At 25.9% G+C, this 12,219-nt stretch overlaps 4 protein-coding genes across 4 annotated transcripts in view; 1 reads left to right on the top strand and 3 right to left on the bottom strand.

The window, feature by feature from the left end:
* The window catches only part of LOC122510388 (zinc finger protein 236-like), a 73,889-nt gene that overhangs the window by 36,348 nt on the left and 25,322 nt on the right, over positions 1–12,219 (bottom strand). The window lies entirely within an intron of this gene.
* On the bottom strand, positions 56–4,188 carry LOC122510393 (alkaline ceramidase). Its single transcript, XM_043625012.1, has 4 exons — positions 3,913–4,188; positions 3,612–3,768; positions 3,289–3,526; positions 56–1,013 (listed from the first exon to the last, which is right to left on the bottom strand). Exons 1-4 carry the CDS (start codon positions 4,003–4,005, stop codon positions 692–694), a joined length of 810 nt encoding a protein of 269 aa, XP_043480947.1. The 5' UTR covers positions 4,006–4,188; the 3' UTR covers positions 56–691.
* On the top strand, positions 4,335–5,301 carry LOC122510394 (28S ribosomal protein S28, mitochondrial). The gene is made up of 3 exons (XM_043625013.1): positions 4,335–4,738; positions 4,877–4,998; positions 5,084–5,301. The coding sequence occupies exons 1-3, from the start codon at positions 4,469–4,471 to the stop codon at positions 5,241–5,243; spliced, it is 552 nt and encodes a 183-aa protein (XP_043480948.1). The 5' UTR covers positions 4,335–4,468; the 3' UTR covers positions 5,244–5,301.
* LOC122510389 (RNA polymerase II-associated protein 1) lies at positions 5,687–12,064 on the bottom strand. The gene is made up of 2 exons (XM_043625009.1): positions 11,794–12,064; positions 5,687–9,155 (listed from the first exon to the last, which is right to left on the bottom strand). The coding sequence occupies exon 2, from the start codon at positions 9,151–9,153 to the stop codon at positions 5,755–5,757; it is 3,399 nt and encodes a 1,132-aa protein (XP_043480944.1). The 5' UTR covers positions 9,154–9,155; positions 11,794–12,064; the 3' UTR covers positions 5,687–5,754.

Raw genomic sequence — 12,219 nt, 5'->3', positions numbered from 1 at the left:
TATTAAAAATAGTTTTATATTTATAATAAATTTATTTATTTACGTAAAAACATGTATATAAATATATTTACAAGACAAAGATCACAGTTTATGTATAATAATGTTAAAAACTTTAAAAGTAATTATTTTGAAATATAAAAATCTTGAAATGTAAATTATTTTTCGTTTTCTAAATTAAAAATATCGAAAACAAATTTTTATAATACGAAATTATGTACGAAATACAGGTACTTAAAATAATTATTGTGTTGCGCAATATGACACTTTTATCACAATTTACTTCTTCAGTAAAATAAATTTTCAACATTTGATCTTTCGAATGTTGTTGGCATTTTACTAAATAAATTTCCTTAAATTTCTCACTTTGGAATATAAATTCAGTTATAAAAATTTAGTCATATAATTTTTACTACAAATTCCAGTAGTATTACAAATATATTAAATATGTACTTTTAAAGATTAAAAATATTAGTCTACAGATTTCACATATCACTGTTTCAATATTAGAACATTAAAACAAGAAGCAAAGATTTCTTCTCACAAATTTATAATGTTCTAAAAATAGTTTTCCATTATTTCATTCTTATCAGTTATTTTCTAAGAAAACAATATAGTATTTCAAATAGAAACTTTGGAAACACTGATAATATTTCTTTGTTTATAATGTTAAAAAACATTTCATTATCGATAATTATATGTGCGTATTGTAATCAATTTTTATGTAACTTTTAATTGTTACGTAAGGAATTCCCAATTCAAAATCATCACGTGGCCAATACTTGAGTAATGGAGATTGATGTGGTTTTTCGTCTTTCACTGAGAAATAGGCGAAAAGTACCGTCGCAGTATAACTGGCGATAAAAATAAATAAATGCCACAAAGCATGAAGATAAGGGAAATTTAAGTTCATCCATGTCTCACAAAATAGTCGATCGTTTAGCCAACAAAACACTGATAAAACCCACATAGCACCACATCTCAAGCCGAGACGATAGACTCTCGTCGATTTGGTCCTTTAATTTAAAAAAAAAACATATTTTAATAATAAAATCCTCACGTTTGATATAAAAATACAGTTAAAATATTCAGACCTCGGATCGACTTTAACTTTAGCCAAAAAAGTCGCTTTAGTCGATTAAAAATAGAAAAAAAGTCGTTTATTTCATTCAGTGTTGTCACAAAAAATTTTATTTTGTATTTTCCTGATTCTTCACTGATTTCTGAATTCAATTAATCAAAAATCGAATAATTTTACTAAATAAATATTTAAATGCCAACTTCTTATTTCTTTTTTCATGGGAAATAAAATTTTAAAAATTTCAACTTCTGAAATTTAATAATTTCTAAAAATAAAAACCATATCTTCCAAAATTCAATTATTTCCTACAATTTTCAACTAAACTTCATCTTTAAATCAATTATCTATATTAATTTTTAATAATTTTCCAAAATATCTTCAAGAATTCAATTATTTAAATACAAAAATTCAAGTTTTTATAATAATTGAAACTGTTAATTTTTTTAAAAATATTATTAATATAGAATATTTTCAAAAGTTTTAATATAAAGAAATTCTTAAAATTATTTTTTTAAAAATATTTCTAAATAATTTTTTAAAGACAACATTTTTTCAATTAGATACAATTAAATATGCTCAAAAAATTAAAATTTGGTAAAATCTTTTAAAAAATAATTGAAATTTGGTAAAATCTTTGAACTGAATCTTAAAAAATTATGATAAAACAATTCGAAGAATTAGTTTTTTATAAATATTATAATGTAATTTTTACAACCCTAATTTCCATTAATTTTCATTTTTATTAAATTTACACTTGAAGATTTTTCATTAAAATTATTGAGAATTCAATTATTTCCGAAATTTTCAATTAAATTTCTTTAAAAGTTATAATTTTTAAAAATTGTAATAAAATACTTGAAAAAAAATATTTATTGTCAATTAAATGTAAGTGTTAATGGTTTCCTTTAAAAGTTATTAAGGTGAAATATTTTCCAAATTTTATATGAAAAAAAAATTTGTTAGTAAATTTTTTAAAAATATTTTTAAATAATTTTTTTATTATATTTCATTAAAAAGCTTTGAAACCATTTTAAAATAATGGAAATTTGTTAAAATCTTTTAAAAATAGTGGAATTTTTGAAGAATATAAAAAGATAATCAAATTTTTGAAGAATTTCAATTTTAAATATCATTAAGTTTTCTCCGAAATTTTATTAAGTTTAAAAAAGTAAATTTTAAAAATTTTAAATTTACTTTGGTGGATAATTAAAAAATTATCATCAAAAATTTCTGAGAATTAGTTTAAAAATATTGTAATTTCATTTTTCAAAAATAATTGAATTTCTAAAAAGAATTTTTGCAATAATTTAATAAAAACTAATTAATTTTTTAAATAATTTTAATTAGAAATTTTGAATATGATTATTTTCTCCAAAATGTTAAAAATGATTTTAAAAAATGTTAATGTTATTTTTTCTATGTATTTGAATGCTCGAAAATATGTAATTGAAAATATTGAAAATAATTTAATTTTAAAAAAATAGAATGAAAACATTTTGAACTTTAATAATTTCTAAAAATTGAATTTTGAAAATTATAAAAAAAATAATGATGTTTTCGAAGAATTTTAATTAATAATATGAACATAATTTCTCCGAAGTGTTAAAAATAATTTTAAAAAATTTTAATGTTCTTATTTTTTCTATGTATTTGAATTTTCGAAAATATGTAATTGAAAATATTGAAAATAATTGAATTTTAAAAAAATAGAATTAAAAAATTCTAAGAAAAATTATTCAAAAATAACTTTTCAAAGATTTGTCTATTGTTATACTTTTTAGGCAATAAAAATCGAAATAAGTTGCTTTTTATACTAAAAATGTGGTATTTTGTTGCAAAATTTGGAAGAAAAGTCGAAAAAGTCGCAATTCTTTAAAACAAGTTGAAAAAAATTTCATTTTTTGAAAATAGATGAAAAAAAAGTCGAAAAAGTCAATAATCCGAAGCCTGAATATTTGTGGATTTAAATTAGAAATTTAAATTAAAATATAGAATAAGTCAATTTAAACTAGAAATTAAAATTTAAATAGAATAAGTAGATTTAAATTAGAATTTTATATGTACAATGTATGCATGGAATATAAATTGTAAAAACTGTAAAAAGTGTACAATGAAGAATAAATAAATCTAATCTAAAAAATTAGAATTTTAAATTTAAATAGAACAAGTAGATTTAAATAATTTTTAATTGCAAAATAAAATTGACTCACCGTTTTAATTCAACTATCAAAAAACCAATAGCAGGAATTCCAAGAGTCATCAATGCAAAAGCATTAAGAGACGGATGAATTAATGCCAATCCAGTGACAATTACAGTCGACGAAAGAACGTAAAACGAAAAATGTTTTCTATTATTATTCATAATATTCGGAAAATATCTTCTTGGAAAAAACATACAAAAACCAGCCATATAGACCCACAGTATCGCTAATTCATCTAAAAGTTGACCTAAAATGCAGAATTTCAATTTTTTCTTACAGAACAAAAAAGAGACAAAATAATAAATGAATGAATAAATAAATTAATTAATTACCTATTAGAGATAAAGTTGCATGAAAATACGCACTACTAACACCAACTACCATTAAAAGGAACCATATTATATGAATTCCAGGATTAACAAATCTTCCGTAATCCTTAAATAAATGCATCAGAATTGGTGGTAACAATAAAAACAAAACATTGCTGAGCTAAAAATACAAAAAAGTTATCATTAAAAAATAGATTTACACTTTATATTTAATTATATTGCTTCCTCATAGAGGAAGTATTGTTTTATTACAGTTTCAAAAAATTGTCATTCTGTTTTTTTTAATTTATTTAATAAGACTAACCGTGTTCATGAATTCAGCAATGCTGGGTGATATTAGATAATTTCCCTCACACCAATCAACTGGTGAACTACCAGCTTCAAAAGGACTCCACATTTTAAATTAAATACAATTTTTTCCTCAATAATTGCATATCATTGTATAATATTCTACTTGTAGTTAAAAAATTCGTAAACAAAGAAATGACAGATTCAAATCATCGTTCAATATCACAAGTATCACATCAAAAGGAGTACAAAGGAATGAATCGAATGAAGAATGAACTTTTGTACGCAGTGTTGACTCTTTTTCCTAATCTGTCATTGGTCCAACTACTGTGAACTACTGCGACTGCTCAGAAAATTATTTTTGTAAATAAAGTGTTATTCACACGGCCAAAACCCCTGTTATTTCAACATTTTTCAAGTTTCCCATCCCTGAATTTGCTTCTTCAACTTCCCAACTATGGAAGAAGTTTTATTTACATTCACGTGCAGTCGGCAAAAATATCAATTACTCCGTGGTAATTAATTAAAAAATATTAATTTGTAAATAAATTTCTCAGAAAAATATATTAAAAATGCAGAGATTAGAAAAATTGTGTAATCAAATTCGTAAAACAAACAGTGTTGCATCGTGTCCAACATTCGCACGATATTTATGTACAGAAAAATCAAACGACCAAGAAGTGAGAGAATCATTAGAAAAATCAAGTTTATTGGCAGATTCAATTGAAAATCAACTAAGAGGATTTGCAAAATCAGTGGAAAAATATAAAACAATAACGGAGAAAAAAGTTGTCAAGGGAAAGAGTTTTGTAACTCTTCTACGTAATTCGAAACTTATGGATGTAAGACAAAAAACAGTTCGAATTTTTTAATGTAAAGTTTACTTGAAAATATATTTTTCTTTGTTTAGAAAATAAATTGAAATTTACAAGTAGAAAATAAATTTAATCATAGCAAATAAAGAGAAAAATTACTTATAGCTTGGCGATCCAAACGGAAGAGTCGTGAAAGGAAAAGTCATACACGTTGTTGAGAACGATTTACACATCGATTTCGGATGGAAATTTAATTGTGTTTGTAAACGACCTGCACTACACGCAAGGTAATAATCTCAAAATTCTAACTTTGATTCAATATAAATAATTCAAATAATTCTAAATTGTAATTTCTACTCTTCTTTTTTTCAGCGATTATGTAAGAGGCTCGATTGTACGTTTAAAGATAAAAGAACTTGAATTATCGACAAGATTCTTAGGCTCAACGAAAGATTTGACTATTCTCGAAGCAGATTGCATTCTCCTCGGTCTTCTCTGGTCACCATTGAGAACCAAAACATACAGAGTTTAGCAAAATAAATGTAAATACTTTTTATAGGGATTTTAATAAAAATTATTTATAAAAATAAGAAAAGGAATTGAAAAATGAAATTAAAACGGAAAAGGTATGATTAAAATTTTTTCAAAATTATGCAAAATCAAGGTTGCTAGGCAACCTGGAAAACCTGGAAATGTCAGGGGATTCGTTTTTCTAAAATAATTTATAAGTAACTATTTCTATATTTTAGTATGTTGAATTATTATTACTAATATTAATATAGATTGAATAATTAAATATTTATTTAAAAAATTCTATTTAAAAAATGATTTTACAATTAAAGATATTCAAAAAAATGTATTACAAACATTTTTTGAAATTTCAATTATTTTTGAAGTAAACTAAAATATTTTTAAGATTTTGAACCGGGAAATGACCGTGAAATTTCTTTTATGAAAAAAGTGGCCTCCCTGAATTATACAAAATATATTTTTATTAAAGTTTTACAAAATATCTTCACATTTTTCGAAATTGAATGTTTAATTCATTGATTCTTTGAATTTTCTATTCTACTCGGATCATAATTTAAAATTTCGTCAATAATTTCCGATCGCTCTAACTTCTCCAATCGACTTTTCATTTGAAGTGCCAATTGATTTGAATTTTTCAAAAACATTCCACTGTGATGTAAGGCAATAATATACGGAAGGGAGCACCATTCTTTTTTAACAGTCCCCCAAAGCAACGAAGAAATGTAACAATTAATCAACGAAACGTCCGTTTCAATCGGATACAAAAATTCATCAATGGAACATAACAATTTATCAATTGTTATTTTGATATATCGCAAAGTTCCTGCATGTTCAGACCACAACATTTTTCTATAATGAACGTCCTGCCGTTGTGAGATAAATGTCAAAAGTACAAGAGTAAAATAATTATTACCATAGGAATGCGAGAAAAAATTTTCACACAAAGCCGTGAACATATCGGTGAATGAACTTAAACCCGGAACATCTTTCGTTAAATTCAACTTTTTATTGTGTTTCCTAAAAAAAGTTGACATAACACTTTCAATGAGGGGCGAAATATTTTTCTCATTAAACACCGTTCCGCAGAGAAAAACAAGAATTAATCGACTAAACTGTAAATTTGGTGTTAAATTCTCAACTAATTCCGGAAGTCCCAAATATAAATTCAAAACAAACATAATTTTCTCCTTATCTTTTTTCTCAACTTGATGGGAAATTTTCAAATTCCTATAAGTGTCGATCAATGGTAAAAAGATCCAATCTTTTGGCAATGCCGTCTGTCCCCAATTTCCCTTCACAGGAATATAACTCTCGTAAATTGTTATTAATTCAACAGATAAATTTACACAAATCTGATTTTCGTTCGCTATGTTCAAATCTTGAAGATTGCTCAAAATTTCCTGAACACTCATTTTTTTCGGATCTAACATAAAGTGCAAAATTTCTCTCGTCTGCGAGGAGAAATCTCCCGGCAAAGCGGAAATCAATTTCATAGACAAAATCCAGAGAGTATTTTTCATTTTCTCCGAAATTTCTGGAAATACTTTCGCTGCTTTTATCACATTTGTCAGAAAATTGAATTCTAGTCGAGTGAACCAGGAATTCTCCAACGACCATTCGGAAGTTGAGAGCGAAGTAATGTATTTGATAAAATCTCCCTGAGTGAAGAACAACTCAATTTCGGTTCTATGGGAAAATTTGGTAAAAAATTGCAACGCTTGGGATAGAAAAGAAAAAGAGGAGCTCTGCGACAATATCGGCTGCAATTGACCATTTTCTGTCAAAGCCCCGAGAGAAGGCAAAGAAGAAGGACTTCTCTCCTTCGCATTCGTCAATCCACTCAATAAATTCGACGTCGAATTCAAACTTTCGAAAATTTTCGAATTCAACAACCATTTAAATTGAAACGACCCCTCCGAAAATTCTTCAAAAGCCAACAAAACCTGAAGAATCAATTTCATATTTCCCCAAGTTGGCGACGTAGCACTAGATAATTGTGTACTCCACTTCTTCAACGACAGCAAAATATCCGATCGAAATGAATCCTCATGACTCACCACCGACAATAAAGCTGCCGCGTGTTCACAAAATAATTCCGAAGCCTCTCCAATATTAAGTTTTTCAAAACAAATCTTCTCTTGGGATTGCAAAATAATTCTCGAACCACTGAGCGCATCGTGCGTAAAACCATGAAGCAAAATAAGTTTCCAAAGTCGTAGACACTCGATATACAGAAAAGTTCCACTAGATCCAGCCTCACAGCCCAAGTAGGAAATAATCGAACCGACCAAATTCAATCGACAAAGTTTCTCCACTGCCGGTCTTCCCGCATACGTTACAAGAATCCGAAAAAATCTCAGTGCACTAATTATCGGAACACCGTAAGCATCCGTCACATTCTCCCTATCAATCAACTTACGACTCGTCAAGGGAACAAAATTTCTACTAATCACCTCCAGCAAATTTTCAACCCCAAGAATATTCAATGCCATTTCCACCGAGTGTCTACATAACCGAATCAAAATTTCCAAACACGAAGAAACACCAATCGGCGGTGGGTGCATATCACTCAAAATGTACCGAATTCTCGGCACAAGGTCCGATCGAAAACAAGTTGCGACGGTGTCCAAACGAGCAAGTTCGTGATCCTTGAGAGCTGCCAAATCCAAGTCCTTCTCCAACTCAGGTTTGAGAATCGGTTCGGAAAAATCGTCAAGTCCAAAATAACGATCTAGACAAACCTCGTCTTCTTCGTTATAGAGAAAATTTCTAAGCGCTTGTAGAGCTGAGGTGACGACAGGAGTCGATGAATCGTCAATCGAGAAACGTAACAAAAGAAGTAGGTTTTTTTCATTCAGAGCTGAGAGTGGTGCTGGATGGAGAACGGAATCGTACCAACCTCGTCGACTCTTCTCGATGATGTTTGCCAAAGTTTGCAGAGCGATTGAACGTTGCTGAAGAGATGACGAACGGGTAAGTTGAAGTAATTCCTGCAGTGAATATCCAGGACGTTCCGGCTCATCTCCATGGTGATGTAAACCCTTGTCAATCGTGATACTATCGTCATTGAACGGAAGCAGAATTCCATTAAAATCAAAACGAGCATTATACGGTTCGTTCCTATCGATCTCTTCACTTTTCTTAACCTCCTCCATCCATTTTGTCTTCTCCTTCTCGACAACGTCCATATGGACCCAATTATTTCTCTTCGCCTCGGTGAAAATTTCCTCCATCATCTCCGGAAGTTCCTCGCTCTTCGATTCGTTTGAACTTTTTTCCGGAATTTCCTCCCTCTTCGATTCAGTCAAACTTTGAAATTTCACCTCTTTTTTGATTCGTGAGTCATCGGATCGTTCCTTTTCCCTCTTTCTCCGCTTGATAAATTCTATTAAACTCGGATTCAATGTCGATTCCAACTTTCTCTTTTCACGAAGAATATCCTCCTCTGTCATCAGACCATAATCTTCAAATTTAACATCAATTTTCCCCTCTTTTGAAGGTTTATTTATTTTCCCCTCTTTTGAAAGTGCTTGCATAAATAAACTTCCTTCCTTATTTCCCTTCGATTCTTCAGAAATGAAAATAGACGGGAAACCAGTTTTTGAAGAACTTGCTTCGTTTTTAAATATGGGATAAAATTGGTCCGATGCATTTCTTTCGACAATGTTACCAAGAATGAAAGTCGAAGGAGAAATTTCTAAGTTTGGATCATCTTTGGAGTTGGTTTTCAATTTTTTACTTAAAGCGAACTTTGACGTTCGCTTGGAACATTTATTTTGATTACTTGATTGATCTGAAGAAATATTTACTGATGGTTTAGTATTCGACTGGAGAAATTCCTCCTGCATTCGTAGTAAATCATCTTCGTTTTCCTTCGCCTTTGGTCTCTTTAATGTCATTGGATCATCCATTTCTAAAAATTGTATCAGAAAATTAAAATTTAATTCTAAATTTTGATATTTACATTACTCAAATTATTTTTATGCTACAATTTTAATTTAATTCAATTTTAATAATAACAGGCCTCGGATCGACTTTAAGGGGCAAAAAAATCGCTTTAGTCAATTAAAAAGAAAAATTCGTTTATTTAATTGAGTGTTGTCAACAAAAATTTTATTTTGTATTTTCCTGATTTTCCCCTTTTACTGATTTCTAAATTAAATTCAGGGATTTCAGAGAAATTAGAATTGGTCAGGGAAATCAGGGAAAAGTCAGGGATTTTTTTTTAAAAGTACAGGAAAAAATTAAATTTTTAGAATTTATAAGAAAATTCTGAATTTTGGAGTCTTTTTTGTTTGCCTCATAAACTATGAAAATGCCACGAATTCTAATACAAAACCTTCGATTTTTCTATTTCTGACAATAATTTATTTTTAAATAACTTAACAACTGATTACAGAAATTCAATTATTTTCAAAAGTGATAAACTTCTTCGCAAAAATTTAATTATATTCAAAAATTTTTTTAAATTCTCGTCCAAATTTAAATTTTTATTATAAATAATAAAATACTTCTTCAAAATTCAGTTATTTTCAAAAAATTTAATAAAATTTTTAGTAAAATTTCAATTATTTCCAAAAATTTTCCTCATTTCAATTATTTTTAATATCTACGATTTTAATAAAATTTTCCAAAAGAATTCAATTATTTAAACAAAATTTTAATAAAAATTCCACAGGAATTCAGTTATTTTTAATTTTTTTTTTTGAGAATTGAAAAAAAATAGTTCTGAGAAATTCAACTATTTCGAAAAATTTAAATAAAATTCATTTAAAAATTCTATTATTTAAAAAAATGTTGACAAAATTCTTTACAAGATTTAGTTAATAAAATTCTTCTCAAGAAATCAATTATTTTCATAAATAATAAAATTTTTCCTGAGAATTCAAATTATTTTAAAACATTTTGATAAAATGCTTTATAAATTTGTATTCTTTCAAGGAATACAATTATTGTCAAAAATGTTTATAAAAATCTTCGAAACAATTCAATTATTTGCGTAAAAAATAAAATTCTTCACAAGAATTTAATTTTTTTCAAAAATAAATATTTTCACAAGAATTAAATTATTTAAAACAAAATGTAAAGAAATTCTTCATCAGATTTCAATTATTTTCAATTTTTTAATGAAATTTCTCAATGGAATTTAATTATTTTTAAAAAAGTTTTAAAAAATCTGAGAGATCCAATTTATTTAAAAAGATTTGAATTAAATTCTTTTAAAAATTTTTGAATAAAATTCGTTGCAAGAATTCAATTATTTTTAAAAATTTTGATAAAATTCTTCATTAAAATTCAATTTTAAGAAATATTCAATTATTTAATAAATTATTTGTTTTTTTATTTAAATAATTGAATTCTCGTAAAATCTTCTAATAAAAATTGATTAAAAAATAAATTTCATTTAAAATTTTAAATTATAGTAATTATTAAAGAAATATTTATTTAAAAAAGAAGTTATTAATGTTTTCGAAGAATTTTTATTAATAATATGAACATAATTTCTCCGAAATTTTAATAAGTAAATTTAAGAAAATTTAAATTTTCATTGTTCAAATATAATTGAATTTAAAAAAATTATAATAAAACAAATCTAAGAATTAGTTTTCTAAAAATATTGTAATTTAATTTTTTGAAATTAATTGAATTTCTTACAAGAATTTTCGTCTAATTTAAAAAGAATCTAATTAAGATCTTGAAGGATTTTAATTAAAAGTTTTGAACATGATTATTTTCTCCAAAATGTTAAAAATAATTTTAAAAAATTTTAATGTTCTTATTTTTTTTATGTATTTGAATATTCGAAAATTTGTATTTGAAAATATTGAAAATAATTGAATTTTTAAAAAATAGAATGAAAATATTCTTAAATAAATAAATAAATCTTAAATAAATATTTTTAAATATAATTTTTTGGAAGCTAATTTTTATTAATTTTCATTTTTCAAATTTAAACTTGAAGACTTTTCATTAAAATTGTTGAGAATTCAACAAATTGAATTGAATGGAAAATTTGCAATTGAAATTCCTCATAATTTGATTTTCAAAAATTGTAATAAAATAAATAAAATACTTGAAAAAAATCAATTATTTTCAATTAAATTTTACAAACATTTAATTATTTATCATATTTTGAAAATTTGCAATTAAAATTCTTTATAATTTTTTATTTTAAAAAATTGTAATGAAATACTTGGAAAAAATCAATTATTATAAATTAAATTTTACAAAATTGAATTTCTTCAAAATGTTTTTAATTTTATATTTCGAAAATTTAATCAGGAAAATTATTCAAAAATTATTTTTGAAAGATTTATAAAATAGAAATAAGTTGTATTTTATACTAAAAAAAAAGTGGTATTTTGTTGCAATATTTGGACCAAAAGTCGAAAAAGTTGCAATTTTTTAAAGCAAGTCGAAAAAAGTGACAATCTTTTGAAAATAGTTGAAAAATGTCAAAATAGTCAATATCCGAGGCCTGTAACAAAGTAAATAATTGAAGAATTACTTCTTTAAATTAATTGTTAAAATAAATAATTAAATTTACTTACCTTACAAAAACACTGATAATTCCTGAGTTATTTTTCTTTTCGTGTCGTATAAATATAAAATAATAAATCCCAGAAGTATTGAAAGAAAAAAGGTCGCAAGTTCAATAGAATGTAATTTTCATTTTTTCAATCCGGTTGAAAACAATAAAAACTTCTTTTTCTTCTTCTTAAATTGCTTGAGGAAAACAATAAAAACAATCCGGTTGAAAATTGAAATGTTTACTTTTGACCGACAATCGTTTTTTGACAGCCATCGACTCAACAAAGAGACAGAGAAAGCAAAACTCATATTGCAAATATAAAACAATTCGCCCCCTGGCGGGAATTTTATCAACCTCACAATTCAATCTTCTATCCTCTTTCAATATTCGCAAAAAGAAAGAGATGGGAACTCCCCCTAAAGTTCCATGAATATTTGTTTTCATC

Source organism: Leptopilina heterotoma, unplaced genomic scaffold, assembly GCF_015476425.1.
Source record: "Leptopilina heterotoma isolate Lh14 unplaced genomic scaffold, ASM1547642v1 Lhet_68, whole genome shotgun sequence".
NCBI classification, from domain to species: Eukaryota; Metazoa; Arthropoda; class Insecta; order Hymenoptera; family Figitidae; genus Leptopilina; species Leptopilina heterotoma.
Note: the sequence above shows the minus strand (reverse complement) of the source record. Positions and strands in the feature narration are given on the sequence as shown.